We start from the raw sequence: 17502 nt of genomic DNA on the forward strand, positions 1-17502 counted from the left end.
AATTGCAAGGATCACTACAGAGTTTGAGCAACAGGCCACAAAGCAACCGCATAGTGCTGGCGACACTGGACACCATCACCATGATCAGCAACCTGGAGTGCAAGCAGAATTCCTGAAGGAGGTTAAGGCACTTGTGACAGTGCTGGAAGAGATGGGGAATCCATTTCTAGAACACAGTCAAGACCTACGAGTCATTGACACAAGGGACATCGTGGACACCCAAGTGGCTGAAACTGTGAGAAGGATCGAGACTCTTGGTGAGGAGCAGTACACGAAGTTTGTGAGAGAAAGGCTGGAACAGTGTACAACACCTATCACACAAACACTTCCAAAGAACAAGTTGCCACTGTTCAGTAGGCCACTGGTCAAGATCAAGTCAAAACAGAAGGCACAGCTCGCAGCACTGAAGAGTGACTGTGGTCTCTTTTCGAGGCTGTAGATCTGTCATACAGGAGACTGAGACATGGACAATTTCTTCTCCCATGAAAACCAGGCAGTCCCGCCCAGCTCTGTCAACTGGAGGGAAAATTCAGATTGGGGTTAAACCAGATGTACTTCGCTGCCTGGAATCAGATCTGCTCGAAAAGAATAGTGTGTCTATGGCTGATGCAACAATTCTTGATCGTGCAGCTGTGGTTCACATGCTAAATCCGGGAACATCAAAAAATTTCAATAGTATGGAGAAAGTGTTTGCACCATACATCTCTGCTCAACTTGAGAAAAGCAGCCGCATCGACCTTGTCTGGGATGTATACCTACCCACCAACTTCAAAGCCTCAACAAGACAGAAGATGGGAAAGGGCACCAGGAAAAGAGTGGCTCCTTCCACTGTGATGCCAAAGAACTGGAAGGACTTCCTTCGATGCGATAACAAAACCGAATTGTTTGCTTTCATGTCACGCGTAGTTGTTCATCTTCCTCGAGCAGAGGGTAAGCAACTGTATGCAACAGTTGGAAATGGAGTCCTTTGCTCTCCGGCTGAGTCAAACTTGGCCTGCCTTGCCCCATGTTCGCAGGAGGAGGCCGACACTCGTCTACTTCTGCATGTGGCTGTGGAAAATGGGTGTAAGAAAGTGACCATACGCACCGTTGATACTGATGTGGTAGTACTGGCTGTAGCTTCATTCAGCAAGACAGCTCCTAATGAGCTGTGGGTTGCCTTTGGTGTCGGGTCAAGCTTTCGTTACATAGCTGTTCACGAAATGGTTGCCACAATGAATCCAACACAGTGTCCGACTCTCCCAGTCCTTCACGCTTTCACCGGGTGTGACACTGTATCTGCATTCGCTGGCAGAGGAAAGAAGACTGCCTGGGAAACTTGGAAGTCTTTCCCAGAGGTGAATGATGCTTTCAATGAACTCCTATGCATGCCAAGTGAGGTCAGTGAAGGATCAATGTTACTGCTAGAGCGATTTGTGGTGCTAATGTACGACCGAACGAGTGAGAGCACGGAAGTGAATCATGCCAGGAAACAGCTCTTCACACAGAAGTCTAGAACTCTAGAGAACATTCCTCCAACCTAGGCAGCACTCAAACAGCACATCAAGCGCACTTGCGACCAGGCCAACTGTTGGAACCAGGCATTGGTCTTGGATCCAGAGATGCCAGAGCCATCTGACTGGGGCTGGACAAAGGAAACAACTGGGTGACAGCCGCTTTGGACCACTCTCCCCGAAGCATCAAAATCGTGCCATGAATTGATCTGCTGTCGCTGTGAGAAAGGATGCACTGGACGGTGCAAGTGTGCCAAAGCTGCGCTCAAGTGCACTGCACTCACTGTGCTTCTGTTCTGGAGGCTGTTAGATTTTGATCACTACCTTTATCATCATCATCATTGCTATTAATAAAGTATTAAATAGACTCGCAGCATGGGACTATTCTGTTAATTTTTTTGTATTATTATCCCTATAGTGTCAAAATGGAAGCAAAGTTTCGCTATATTGCATAGGTCCAATCCATTGTTTTTACCAAAAGAATGTCCAAAAGTTTTTAACGTAATTTGACCTTGACCTTGATCGAAATGCATTTCCTTGGCTCCTGGCGATCTCAAAAGTATCAAACGAATGGCCATTCCAAACTTGGTTGGAAATGACACCTTAAACATTTTTTTTTACACTGTTTAGTTCCAAAATTAAACGCGTTTGAACATTAGACCCGGTGGACTGGTGGCCATCTTGGATTTGACCTCTCACGGTCTTCAGAGGTCAAATCTGACTTCCCTCCACATCTGAAAATAAACCTTATGGTATTCACTAACTATGTTAGAAAATTCATGTTTTTCTCATAAAACGCACAATTATTGTGCTTATCCACTGTACTAAAACACACCTTTTGAAGATAATTAATGGCCATATTTAATTACATCCTTCATCAAGGGGCATCCTCAGACACCTCGCTGGGGTCTTGATTCGCCATTTTGTTCTGCCTGCTCAACAATGCCTGAATTAAAACAGGCCACAATGGTTTATTAATGATAAAGCGCTCAAAATGTTTTTGGTTTTTTTTTCCCCCCACTTTCCTCACTCATATAATCAAATGCCTCATCTGCATACCTACGAATCGCTGTATACATCACTTTTGGAAGTACTATAGGTTTTCAATTTGGAGCTTGGAACAATTTCATGCATTGTATGATATGATTTTCCACGATCTACTCTCACGGACTAATTAAAGTATGCCATCGAAAAATATTATTTGAGTTTGGAGGATCGGATCACTTGGACTAAATAACTAAATCAGGAGTGAAATCTGAAAATTTAAAGAAAACGGCAATGTTTAGTTTTTTGCGCGTATGTGCCGTTACCAATCAGCTTGCTATCGCTTTCCAAGCCAGCCGTTCCTGATAAACAATTTCATTGGAGTGCTTAAGCAACTTGCCAAGCGCCCGACACAACTTCAGTCGATAGTGGTACATTCATGTCCTGATTGGGATGGACAGTCGGCAGTTGCTACAAGGGAGAGGTACGAAGAGAGCAAACCCGGACGTGGTACATATGGGTAGATTTGGATCTGTAAAGGGACTCTGCGGATGTGTGTGCATGTCTGCATGCTTGGTTACAGGAGCCGTGGTGGCAAAGTTTCATCCCATATCTTATGACGATTATGATGGGTGGTGGAGGTTTTAACTTTCAACTTCAGCAGCATAAGAGCAATCACGTTTTTCTTTGGCCTCGTGACTGTGTTTGAAAGCATTTGATTATTATATATGTATCGGTGTGCCTTACGAGGGTTATATGGTTTCTCTTTGTGAGTTTCAAAGCAAAGTATATTTGATAACACTTGATTTCCGAGCCGTTTGCCGTATTAACGTGTTTTATAAATGACAGAGCCAAATTTTTTTCCACCCATCACATGACGATTGGTTGCTGTTTATAAATATTAATGTTTATGCACATCTCCCTGAAATGCCATTAATCCAACGTTGTTTTTCTAATTTGTTTATTGAAATTCCCCCAAAACAAAGGTGAAAGCTACTCAAGGTTTTTGGGGTGTATCCAGTACGTACTGTCGTCAGTAATCACAGACTCCAATCAGCCGATTACTGAAGAATTGCCGATATCGGCCGAGCACTAATACAGTGTGTGTGTATGTGTGTGTGTGTGTGTGTGTGTGTGTGTGTGTGTGTGTGTGTGTGTGTGTGTGTGTGTGTGTGTGTGTGTGTGTGTGTGTGTGTGTGTGTGTGTGTGTGTGTGTGTGTGTGTGTGTTTTGTTCCAAAAAGCATAACATTCCCTCTGACAACTCTCCTCCATCTCTATCTCTATCTCTATCTCTATCTCTCTCTCTCGACCCCCTCCTTATACAGTGCAGCACCCTCCTCTCACATCTCTATCTTTACATCTATCAATATATCTCTATCTCTGCGCGTATCCAGACGGAGGTTTTCTCCATATGTATCCAGACTACGGTGATCTCCAGACACGTGTGTCCAGACAGTGGCAATCTCCAGATGGTGGTTATGCCTGAATGGACCCTCCCCTCAAGCTGCCTTCCTTTCCCCCCCAACCCCTCCTCGGTCTCGCTCCCCCTCCCCCTGAGTATTCCCACCAGTGAAGCGACGGGTGTTATTTCCTCGTCATTAATAAAGTAGGGTTGCATCGTGGTGGAGCTGCTTCACGCAGAAACAATGGACAACAATGGACTTTACTTCAGATAAACACATCCATGACCTTGGGAGGGGGTGGTAGGAAGGGAAGGCGACAATTTCCCTGTTTCTTGCCTTTTTTGATACTTCCTGGCAATTTATTGTTGAGCAGACAAAACTAAATAAACATCACTTGTGTGGAGGTTTGTGCAATTGGTAGTATTGGTCTGTCTTTCGGCCTCTTTATTTTTATGTTTTGGTATCCTGAAGTGATCGTTGATACACGGGATTTTGTCGCTTCCATACTTTAACTTTCTCTCTCTTGAGAAGCTGGTGATGAAAGTCAAGGAACTTTTTTTAACTTTTGCATTACATTTTGGTATTGATGAATGAGGATGCTGTGCAACAATGATGGAACCTTTTGCTATTTGTGGCACAGACAAGAAGAAGCACCTCAGAAAAAGGTAGGCCGCACAGACTTGGAGAGTTGTATAAAGTAATGAAAGGTGTTTCAATGCCACACTGACGAGTCACCTCATCCCTCAGACTGATGCTGCACCATACACAATTACAATCATATCTTACGATTGCTACACGGAGAATCCAAAACAATTACTAGACAGTGTCAATTGGCCTGCTTTTAGACATTCTGGCTTCATGAAGCTAAACTGAAGTTAAACAAATCAAATGTAGCAATGATATACGTAAAGACCGTATTGTGATTCATGTTGTTTGTACACTTGCTTACTCAAGACTCGGACATTCAGAAAAGGTGAAAATCTGCAGACACGGAGAAACTTCTCATGCCCAATTTGACTCATGGGTCATCTTTTGTATTAGCAATCTTGAGAAACTTGTCGACAACAGTCGTACGATTCAAAGGTTGCAGTAACTTAACTAACCTTAGAGTTGGACGAGCAAAACCTTTTGATCTTGGTCACATCACTGGCACCAAACTGCAACGCCACTTCCTTGCTCATCAATTTGACATTGTTGGCGATCAGGATGGTCCTACGAGACAAGAAAATTGAGTCTGTGGCATTCTGGTGGTTACATGTAAGCATTCACCAACAAACCGACTGAAACAAATTCATGCAACTCATGAGGAAAGAAAAACTGCAGACAAACAAATGGGAGATGAAGTTATTGAGAAAAATGTGAAATAGTTGGAGTTGGAATATTTGTGAATGCGAAAGTGCAAATTGTTGGGAGAGGCTGAAATCCCAACAGGACATTACAATGGACCACCATCCAAAAGGGGCAGTTTGCAATGCCAAGATGGATTTTCACAAGTTTTCATCAACACCAATTCAAAAGAGCACTGTTTCTCCTTCCATGGCTTCATCAGGAGGTCAATGTGTAAGGGGGATTGTGGGGGGGGGGGCAAGAAACATCCCCGACTTTAAGCCAGAGGTCACCAGGAACACATGGGTACTGAGAAAGCTCAGACTTCCAAAGACAAAGTAGAAAAGGTTAATAAAGGTAGACACAAAAAAGAAAGCAAGCAAACAAGTAAAACACCACAAAATCGGCGAATTGCCCTTCCGAGCGGAGTCCGAGTCAAGCCTGTGGCTGCTGGTTGAATCATTTTCTGGAGGCGTGGCTGTGCCGTTGATGCAGTGCCCTCTATTACCAGTACACTGGTACTCATTTTGCCGACCTCAAAAGGATGACAGGTTGAGTCAGCCCCACCTGGTGTTAATTTAACGGTGAAAGAGGCTCAAATTCAAGACCCTAAGATCTTAAACCCGCCACCTTAACTGTTAAGATGACGAAGAACCAGTCATTTTGAACGTTTTCATTTTTTTATTTTCTTCTAATTCCTCTTGCTTCCTGTGTTTGAAAAGTATGAAGTTGTTGTTTCATGAAAAAAAAGGTCCAAATTACCTGGATATATTTCGGGAAGCCAAATTGCAGAAATAAAAAAAGTTGCAAAACTAAAAACATTTCCAGCCTTCGTAGTGTTAAGCTAACACCAGGCTATGTCGTATGAAATGAAGTTAATGCAGTATTTTGCAAGTTTGTGAGGTAGAAAAGTATTTATAATATACTAGTGAGATGTGCTTACATATTGTGTAAGCATACGGACAGTGTTTCCCCATTGTCTTGGGTCACTCACCTGCATTTGATTTTTTCATTTATTTTCAATTTTTTTTAATATTTTCATTTGTGGATGGCGACCGACGATTCTGATATTTTTCCAGTGTATTGGTTTCAATGTCCATCAGCACACAAATTTCAGTTTTCTGCATCACCCGGAAGGCACTGATCTTTAACATCAGTCAGTGGTTAGAAAGAGCTTTATGTATTAGATATAATAATACATTGCAATGCCACTTCCTTGTTCATTGATGTGACGTTTTTGTTCCAAACTACAAAGTCCTGAGGGAAGCAGCAGTGATGACTCAAGCTGGTTGGCAAATGCACCCCAGATGATCACTATAATGCATACCAATGCACGGTCTGTTTAACAAAATGGATGAGTTGCGAATATTGGTTGTTCAATGCACCCCAGATGTGTCAAGTGTTACGGAAACACGACTAACCGATGACATCGAGGATGCAGAGGTAGCCACTCCTGGCTATTACATGCTTCGTAGGGACCATACTCAGGCAAGGGGTGGTGGTGTTTATATATATATATATATATATATATATATATAAAAATATATATTGTTACGAATCTGGCAGCCATGAGCACACAACAGACAGGTCCCTGTAGACCAGTTATTTCGTTAAGTATATGTGTATAGTTAGAATCCATCCCGTGTCTCATGGGAATTAAGTGTACGTGCGCTGTGGATTATTTTATAGATGGATTTTTACATCACTCACAACAACTCTCTGCTTTCGGCATTGTCTTTACTTGCTGGCAAGCGAGCACGTGCGTGGGCGGAGTCTAACATGGGCATGGCGTCCCTCTTTGGCCAATCAGCAAGTAGCAGGCGTCTCACCCACCCCGTCCCCCACTCAAGACCATCGCCATTACGCACGCGGCCGGAGGTGATGAGGTAGGCGGAGCTACAAACGCCTCCGATCGGGACTCCACCCAGAAGGGTGGGAGTTGCCCCGCCTACCGTGGGCCTTCCAATGGAAGACAGCAAGGGAATCGCACGATGGGTCCGACCAATCAGGAGGAAAGTGGCCAGGAGAAGAAGCCCTCCATCCTAAAGAGGAAGAGTGTGGTTGGCGGGGCGAACAAGAAGAGTTTGCGTCCCGGGTGTCTCAAAGCGCGTCTGTCTGGGTCTGTGGCGGACTGCATCCCGCGCATCGGAGGTGTCTCGTCCGGCGCGTTGCAGCGAGCGGCCGACCGTTTCATCGGGGGAGATCACCTCGTCTCGCCTCCTTTGGGTTTGGCTTCCCTGGTCTGTGCTTTTGGCGATCGGAGTTCCGGGAAGGGGTGGATGACCAGCCGCGTGCTCACAGCCAGGTAGCCAGCCGTTCTGGCTCCCAGCTGAACTATCCTCCTCGGCTGGAGAGCCGAATAAAGACCCGGCGGGTTCATTTTTTTTTTGGGTGTGCGTGTCTGTGTGCGGGCCTGTCTTGTCGAAGTCGAATTGTTAAGTGCTTTTTGTTGTACATTATTTGCCTTGCTTTTATTCGGTTTTTCCTCTGCACTTACGTGCTCCCCTCGTTACCCCGATCATTGTTAATAAATTCCCCTCTTGTTGAATATCCCAGCTCGTCTTTGTCCTTTCCACCATTGGTTTGCCGCACTGCGAACGGGATTTAGGAATGCCGTTGCCGAAGTTGTACATTTGGACCGCAGGGCCTCGGTAACCATCCGCTCGGGTTACGCACGGTAACGGCTCGTTCCGCTCGAGGCCTACCGAGGGTGTGAATTCCCCGGGAGCTTTGCCGCGTGGATAATTAGGTATATTGAAGTTGGCAATTAACCCTACTCCACGCGGTCAAATTATTGGTGATTCATGGTCCTGTAAGGAGTGTAAGGAAACCGTACTTTCGGATTTATCTGAAAGGTACGACCGAAATGCCGGGTGTTCGGTGGAGCCGACTCTACTGCTCCATCTAGCGGTCGTGCTCGTCACCGAGACCTGGTCCCACAACAATATATCCCAGTATGCATATCTATAGCATGTTGGGCTCTGCTCCCCAAACTCATTGGAGACACCGAGACTGGTGAAACCTCAATGTGTGGGGCACGTCTAAACTACCAATTGGCCTTGCGTACAGGCCACCAGGTAACACGGTTGAGCAGCACAGCAATCCTGAAAGGAAGCTGTTGAGTCACTTGCTGCTGATAGGCGATTTCAACACCCCCCCCCACATCAATTGGGACCAGCTCACGGCAAATTCCTCTCAGCGTCCTCCAGTCGATTGTAAAATCTGGCAATTGAGGAGCTACTCCACCAGCATGTTGGGGAGCCAATTAGATACGCTGTTGGGAACATGCCATCTCTCCTTTATTTCGTTTTCACCACAAAGACAATTGTGACGTGGATTATGTACCCACGTCTGCCACTATTGGGGAATAGTGACCATGCCTTGCTATCTTGGACAGAGGTCAAAGATGGTGCAGCCCCCAAACCCCAATCCGGCTTCTGCAGGAATATCTGGAGGGCAGACTACATTGCCATGAGCTGAGATGCAGCAGGGAGCGTTTGGCACCTCAGCGAACGAGACACAATGTGCATAGGTAAGAGAGAGCATCCATCACCTGATCACAACATATTCCCCGTTATTCCACAACAAACCGATACATCAGAGTTTACTTTGGATGTCAAGGGACCTGCAAAAGTAGCTTACAGCAAAGAAAGAGAAATGGCGGCGTTATTGACTCGCCAAAAACCCGGAAGACTATACAGTCTTCAAGGCTGCATGACGGGCTTTCAAGGCAAGCCTTTGGGAGGCACAGAAACAAGATGAGACCTACCTAGTGGAACAGGCCATAAAGGCCCCAAAGAAACTCTACGCCGACTTCCACAGCAAACACAGCTCATGAGAGGGGGTAGCTGCTGTCAACAATAGAGGAACCTCTCTCCTGACAGACACAGAGAAGGCCCAATGCCTTGTGAATAATTACTCCACAGCGTTTACACAGGAACAACCAGGTCCCAATCCTAATCTTCCTGTCTGCCAGTGGAGGGCTAACACTGATCACGCTCTGCATATGATACTTATCACGGAACGTGGGCCTTGATCCCAACAAATCTCCTGGCCCTGATGGTCTGCATCCCAAAGTTGAAAAGGAACTAGCAGCTGAGTTAGCGTCGCTGCTGTGTTGGCTGTTCAACTACTCGCTTGCCACTGGGAGTCTCCCGAGGCACTGGAAGGAGGCACATGCATCGCCCATTTTCAAAAAGGGTGATAAACAACATCCGGCCAATTACCAACCGGTCAGTCTTACTTTAGTGATGGGCAAGATATTCAAGCGCTTGTTGAAACAATAACTCATGGTGCACATGGAAGGGCAGCACCAACTTGCCCAGGAGAAACAAGGCTTCCACCAACATCGCTTGTGCCTTACCAACCTATCGGCAAATGACAGTTTGACCATCGAAGTAGATAAACATAAATCTGTTGATGTCATTGATGTTGACCTGGGCCTGGTTGCTCAAAGCATCGTTAAACCTATCATTAGCCTAACGATCGATTAAAACTATCGTTAAATTAACGATAGGTTTAATGCTGTTGCTCAAAGCTATCGTTAACTTTAACGACCGAATAAATCCCTCTTAACTTTAACGATGGGTCATGGCCTTATTAAAACCTTAATCTATCGTTAATAACAATGGAAAAAGTAAAATCAACTAGAGGGGAGCACTCGGTAGAGTGCAAAACCTCCGCCGCTAATACTGCTAGGTCACTCAAGTGAACCTGATATCCTATTCATTCAATTTGACGTCAACAGTGCTCACAGAGTTATAGTTTGCAACTTTCCCTTTTATATACTCAATTCATTCATCATAACTAGATTCCTTGAGACAGAAATTGATTTTACTTGGGTATATCCACCTGAAGTTCCAAAATCATCCGCAATTATAATTTTGGCATGTTTTTTGTTGGAAATCACTTTTAACATGTAGAAATGCAAAAAAAAAAAAAAAAAAAAAAAAAAAAAATCGAAATTTTGTTGCAAAATTTTTTTTTTCTCCAACAATTTTTTTTTGGGGGGGGGGTTGGAAATCACTTAAAACATGTAGAAATGCAAAAAAAAAATTCAAAGATTTTTTCAAAATGGCCACCATAGTGGCCATATTGGATTTTGGACCAAGTCCAGAATCTAATGGCATGATCCTTGGACCATACCTAATCCCCCACCAAGTTTCGTTGAAATCCGTCGAGGAGTTTTTCCGTAATACTGTTCACAAAAAAAAACAAAAAAAAAAAAAACACCAATGTCACCCCCAGGGTGACCAGTATCTTGCCAAAATGTGAACATGAGTGACTTATTTATTCGATTAAAGTTACTCAAAAATTAGGGTTTCGTCGACCTTGATGCTTGACCTTTTTGTGACCTTGACCTTTATATTTTCGTATGGTTAATGGTATCTCTCCAGGACCGTTTGTACATGAAATAGAGATTTTGATGAGAACTGAGGAAATAAAATTTTCATGAAAAATCCGTTTTTTCGTCATGTCGTCATCAAATGATGTCATAGCGTCAAACTTTTGACAGATCTGGAAAGCACTCATCAAGCGCTTTCATATGAGGTATTACTCGATATGGTATCTAAGATTTCAAAATTTGACCTTGGGGTCAAAAACTTTCGACCTCCAGCGCTAACCATGAAGGTCAAGGCCGATCGCCACCAAAAATTAATCAGCTGAGCGCCAGACCATGAACTATATTCCCATGAAGTTTGAAGACGATCCGATCAAAATTACTCAAAAAATAAGGGTTTCGTCGACTCCCCTGATTTGCGACAAAGTGACCTTGACCTTTGACCTTGAAAATTTTATGCACTGAAAGGGACCTCTATAGGACTCTGATATGCGGTTACAAAAATTTCCAACGATAACTGTGCTCTGCAGAGTGATCGATACGTGATTACAGACAAAAAAAACAAAAAAAACATACAAGCTGACTAACATATCTTGCAAAAACTTCGTTTTGGCAAGATAACAAACAGAAAGGGGTGAAAACAGTAACCTCCGATCTTCAATGGCGGAGGTAAAAATGGCAAGGTACCTGATGGATGCAGCTTTTGGTGGCCATCATCAAAATTAACGTTTTTTGCCGTGACTTAGTCGAACAACAGCCATTTGATATCTACACAGATGAGGAACCTCGAGCACGATATCGCTTTGGAGGCAGGGAATTATGGGATAGGATGTCCTCGGGTTCATTTGATAATCAATCGTTAAATATTTAACGATCGATTAGCAAACAATAGGTTTATTTGACCTTTGAGCAACACAGTTAAATCCTGTCATTTGCTAATCTATCATTAAGGAATTTAATGATCGATTAAGCCTAATCGATCATTAAATTTAACGATGCTTTGAGCAACCGGGCCCGAGCAATGCTTTCGACATCGTCCCACATAGACGTCTTGTTGGGAAACTCGAAGCCTGGGGCCTGCGGCCTCTACTTTTGACTTAGCTTACTAACTTCCTGACTGGACGCCACCAAAGAGTGTTGGTAAATAGTTCACTTTCACTCTGGGCTAAGGTTCACAGTGGAGTGCCTTCAGGCTCTGTGCTCGGACCAGTGCCGTTTGATATATATTGATGACTCGGTCGATTGTTGTTTACGGATGACTTCAAGCTTTGGTGTAACGTAATGGAACATGACAACAATCCGGCATTGCAGGCGGATCTACACAAGCTCGAAGAGGACGCAACTGTAGCAAATTAAAGTAAACCCTGCCAAATGTAGGGCTATGCGCCTCGGACGGTTCCCCTCCACGGTGCAATACCATTTTGGTGGAGTGGACCTTGTGACAATGGACAGTTTCACCGACCTCGGAGTTCGTACAATGTGCACACTGTCAGCCTCAACGCAGACTAACGTGGCAGCAAACAGAGCAGGCTCAGTGATGCATTGCTTCCGATGTGCCTTCGTTTCCATTACACCAGCAATTTTCCATACGGCCCATGCAAACCTTGTTAGACCACATATGGAGTATTGTCGACCACGATGGAGGCCCTTTCTGAAGTGGCGACTGTAACCTGCTGGAGAAAGTGCAATGCTGTGCAACACGCATGGTCCAGGGGCAAGCATGCTTCTTTTACGAGCAACGCCTTGCAAATCGGGATCTGTTGCCATTGGACTGTAGATGGCTAAGAGGTTATTTGATCACGCTTAACAGAATCCTGCGTGGGGAACTCAACATCTCATTTGAAGAACTGCCGAGTCTATGTACAGATAGTTACCTTCACAGGCACTCCTGGAAATTAGTAAAGTCTTTGGGCGTGCTGCAGGATAAGAGCAGCCTTCTTTACACACCGGCTGGTCAATGTTTGGAATTGACATCGAGAGGACAGGTCCAAGCATCAACGACTGACGGCTTTAAGAGCAGTCTCGACCGGCTGCTGTTTTACCGAAGATAGGAATACATGGGGCACATGTCCTCCTGGCCGACAATGACTAGACTTGATTATATGAATCGGATGTGCGATAGAAAGGTGATGTTTCTCTGTTTCAAAGAAAAATGTTACTGTAATCAGTACTATAACTGTGAGCCGTCTTAAGCACGACCCTTTTCGAAGGATAAGGGAGGAGCACACAAAATTATGAGGTAATATTTCTGAAAGCAATAGAAAAATAGATAAAAGTACATGGAAGGAGCACACAAACAACTATCACAGCCAATCAGTTAACCCAGAGCTCGCCACACCGTGAGGACCCGCGCTATCCAACGGTACCATTTATATTATTCTACGACAGCAGAAATGCTTTCGAATGAAGCATGATGAAGAAACTGGGCTCCTTTCATTCATAGATTAAAGAATGAAAGGAATGGAAATAAACTTCACTCTCAAGTAACTAATTTATCATTTCTTGCATAGGACCCGTCAACGCAGTTTGGAATGAGGCAGTGTCTCCCGTATGCGATCAATCAATTGACATATGCTCAATTCTCGCTCTTCCACAAGCCTGGATCATGTAAAAAAAATATATATATATATATATATTCGAGTTCTGAGTCAATACAAGAGCAGGCGTTTTTGACAAAATTACAGAGCAGGATACGAACCAAGCTTTTGTAACCGAGTTCCAGCACTAGGTGGGGAGCAGGAAGAAAAGCCAGCAAAGATATAATGCATTTTACGACCCCTGTATATAATTAACATGAGTAGACAGGTATCAGTACCTAAAGGTGCCTGATGTATAACCGCTCTTTTTGGCGGGCAGGCAGCGATACGTCCCGATGACCTGCGCACGATCACCAGGTTTGCTGCTATCCACCAGGTCTTCATCCAATATGACATCGACTGAGCGAGGAAGCTGGCCCGCCGGAGCCTTTTCGGGCATCTCCTGGATGCTTATTATCTGGTGGTCCTTGTAGGAGGACAAGCCAAACTCCGTCTCTAGAGGATTGTTATCTTCATCCTACCGAAGGTCGAACACAAATAAAAAAGTTCACAAATAGCTTCGCCAGGGTATTGCAGTAATTTCACCACCTGTGAAGTTATCTGATTACCAGCAGAACACAGCACTAATTTGATGTTAATCGGACAAAGTATTCCTTAGCTGAATGGCCAAGGGGGTCAGGAAATGAGTGAGTTTTTTATTTTTAATCCATGTGATATTTTCATCAAAACTGATGTTAAACAATAGATCAGTCCCAGGTGAATGAAAGGCAGAAAATAGGTACATCACTGTTTAAAATTGGTACATCAATGTATAAGCAATGTTGATGTTTACTTTTGGATTGCAACAAATGAATTGATGTGCTGGCTCGTACTGAAGGAAAGCAATCGAGCCAATAGGATGCCATGAAACAAGAGTAAAGCAAAGTCGAATAATAATTTAAAAACAGAAAAGTTCAGTACCTTCGTTGGGTACACCGTGCTTGTAGGAAAAGGTTCCAAAGAGGTCAGGTCACTATACTTGCGTTCGATTGTCTTACGTGTGGTGGGGCAGTAATGTACACTTCGAACAACCTTTGGACGAACCAGGGAACCTGTGAAGGAATTGAAGCAGTTAAGGTGAGCTTTGTAAATTATTTAATGTGCCATAGAGGATTTTCAAGAACCATGACGTACCCACAAGTTTGACAAATACCAGCATGCAAAAAGCTGCATTTGTAGAATCAGCAACATCACAAGAACAAGGAATGTCATGGACTGAAGGCTCAAGGTTGGTTACAAAGTTTATGCCAATAGCGCAGTCGGTCCCAAAGTGTGCAAATTCAAGAAATGAGGCATAAAAGATTTTAAGAGACATTAAAAATCCTTAGCACCCATTCAGGTATCCGCAACTCAAGGCCAATTAAAGTCGGAGGGAATAAATTTGAAATTCAAACAATCGTCCATTCACCAATTTAAGAACCACTTCCACCACTTCCATGCAAGCAGAGCAGTTCTGTCAGTAAGTACCCGTTGGGATTTAGGTTTAAATTTTTCCAAAGGTATTTTAGAAGATCAGATGACTGAGTAAGATGGCTACTGAAAGGCACAAAATTATTTTTTTTTTGAAGTCTTGCAGTAAGAAATCGAGGATGTTGATGAGATGTTTCAATTCATGACAAGTGCCAAAGGATGAAAAAGCATCAACAGATATCGAAAACAGATGGAATACGAGAAGGGCACTCGGTGGAGCGCATACCTCCGCCACGCAAACATATCGGGCCCATTGCATTTTTGAAATGTGTATATGTATATGTATATATACATATACACATACATCTTCTTCTTCTTTCGGCTGCTCCCGTTCAGGGTCACCACAGCGGATCATCCGTATGATCCGCATAGTGATTTGGCACATGTTTTACGCCGGATGCCCTTCCTGACACAACCCTGGTCGCCTCTTACGACACAGGGATATGGTACACCAATTTTAACCGGGGTATACACTGGCCCAGTATACTGGTACTCATTTCGCTGACCTCGGAAGGATGACGGGCTGAGTCAACCCCCTGGTGTATTAAGTCAGTGGCCCAACGGGGCTTGAACTCAGGACCTTTTGGATCCCAAGCCGCTGCCCTAACCACTGCGCCAACACCAGGATATATATATATATATATATATATATATATATATATATATATATATATATATGTATATATATATATATATATATATATATATATATGTATATATATATATATATATATATATATATATATATATATATATATATATATATATATATATATATATATATGTATATATATATATATATATATATATATATATATATATATATATATATATATATATATATATATATATATATATATATATATATATATATATATATATATATATATATATATATATATATATATATATATATATATATATATATATATGTATATATATATATATATATATATATATATATATATATATATATATATATATATATATATATATATATATATATATATATATATATATATATATATATATATATATATATATATATATATATATATATATATATATATATATATATATATATATATATATTGTTACGAATTTGGAATTTGATTGCACACAACATACAGGTTCCCTTAGTCAGCTATGTCGATAAGTGCTTGTTCCCTAGATAGCTCACCTTCCATTGTTTAAATGTTCAGAAATCGATAAGATGCGCTGCGGATAGATTTAATAGTTAGGGAACGAACAATGGAGACGTCCCTCCACCCTATTCTGCGAAGAGGAAGAAGAACCCTGCTGTCCCGTGATTCATGATGTCAACAACTCCCTCCCACCCGTGGTTGAGCGGGGATGGATCACGAGGGCATGAGTCACGCCGGGCGCGGGGTGGGGGGGGTGAGAAGGATAAAGAGGAGATCCTTTCTTGGTTCGTGTGCTGAGTTGGAGAAGGGAGTTGAGGGCTGCGTCGTTCAGCAGACCTTTGGGTCCTGTTTGGCTTGGGTTAGGGTTGAGGCCTTCGGAAGCTTTTTTGCTTCTGCAGAGGAGTTGTTCAGCAGAGCTTCAGGTCCTACTTGGCTCAGTAGGCTTTTTGGAGAGCTGCTTTGTTTTATAAGGAAGTTGAGCCGGTTGCTCGGCTCGAGCTGCGAATGGTGGCTTCTTATTCATGGTTTGTGGAGATCTTTGTTCTCCGTTTGGTTACTGGCTTGGTGCGACTCATCGACCTCTTCTTGGAGGTGGTTCCTCGGGGAAGCGACGCATCGGCGGGAAGGATCGGCACCTCGTCTCACCAGCACGTGTTGAGAAGCGCGGGAGGATTCGCGGGAGCTCGGAAGGATCGCGGCTCACGGCGATTGGATCCAGCTCGCTCTCGCTGGAGCCCGGGTCCGAACAACTTGAAGACCACACGAGGTGGAGAGGTTCGAGATAGGCTTTGGGTTTCAGCTCACCTGTCCTCCGTGCTGGAGCTCGTTATTAAAGGCCTCTGCCACCATTTCTTGGGTGTGTGTGTGTGTGCATACATGTGTCCGTGGGCCCGTCTAATAAGTAGGAAATTGTTAAGTGCTTCGTGTGCTGTAAATGTTTGCATCGCATTTTTTAAAGTCGGTAGAGTTCTCTAACGTGCTTCCCTAATTCCCCATTATTATTAATAAATACCCCAATTGTTAAATGTTTCCAGCTTGTTGCGTCGATTCTTTCATTGACTGAGCATTTCGTGTGTTGGGAGTTAGAAAGCCGTTGGTTTGCCGTAAAAAGGGGAAATTTAGACCGACGGTTCTCGGGGATGAAGCCGCTCGGAATCGTGCACGGGACAGGCTTGCCTCGGCGGTTTGTTCCGTACGAGTTCCGTCGAGGGTGGAATACCCCGGTAGTTGGATCACGTGGGTATTTAGGTACATTGAAGATTGGCAATCGACCCGACCCCACGTGATCTGCCCATTGGCGTATTTCGGTTCTTGTACAAGGACACGTCGCTCGGACTTATCCGGGCGGCGATCTATATTCCGGGCGTTCGGTTGGGCCGACTCGACTTGCGGCTCCGTTCGCGACGACCCCCGGCCCGTAACAATATATATATATATATATATATATATATATATATATATATATATATATATATATATTATATATATATATATAATATATATATATATATATATATATATATATATATATATATATATTAGTAGTAATGCCCAGCGTTGCTCGGGCGAGCAATAAAGCCGGTGTTGCCCGGGCTTTCTTGCAAATTTCCTGAATAGGGGTTAGCGGTTCGGGGTTAGCGGTTCGCGTTGGGGTTGCAGTTAGGGTTAGCTGTTAGGGTTAGGGGAGCTAACCCTAACCCTAACACTAACCCAAACCCGAACCCGAATCCTAACAGCTTGGCGTAGCGGAGGTAAACAGCGCC

The 17502-nt window shown here is 43.5% G+C and overlaps 1 protein-coding gene across 1 annotated transcript in view; it reads right to left on the reverse strand.

Moving 5' to 3' along the window:
- Positions 1–17502, reverse strand: part of MCM3 (minichromosome maintenance complex component 3) — a 96563-nt gene that overhangs the window by 58221 nt on the left and 20840 nt on the right. The window contains exons 4-6 of the mRNA XM_085895133.1: positions 14046–14176; positions 13364–13602; positions 4985–5093 (exon numbers count right to left, since the gene is read on the reverse strand). Of these exons, the coding sequence (XP_085751259.1) occupies positions 4985–5093; positions 13364–13602; positions 14046–14176 (479 nt within the window). The remainder of the gene's footprint in view (positions 1–4984; positions 5094–13363; positions 13603–14045; positions 14177–17502) is intronic.

This window comes from Eptatretus burgeri, chromosome 9, assembly GCF_056783735.1.
Source record: "Eptatretus burgeri isolate ZD-2024b chromosome 9, Ebu_testis_v1, whole genome shotgun sequence".
NCBI classification, from domain to species: Eukaryota; Metazoa; Chordata; class Myxini; order Myxiniformes; family Myxinidae; genus Eptatretus; species Eptatretus burgeri.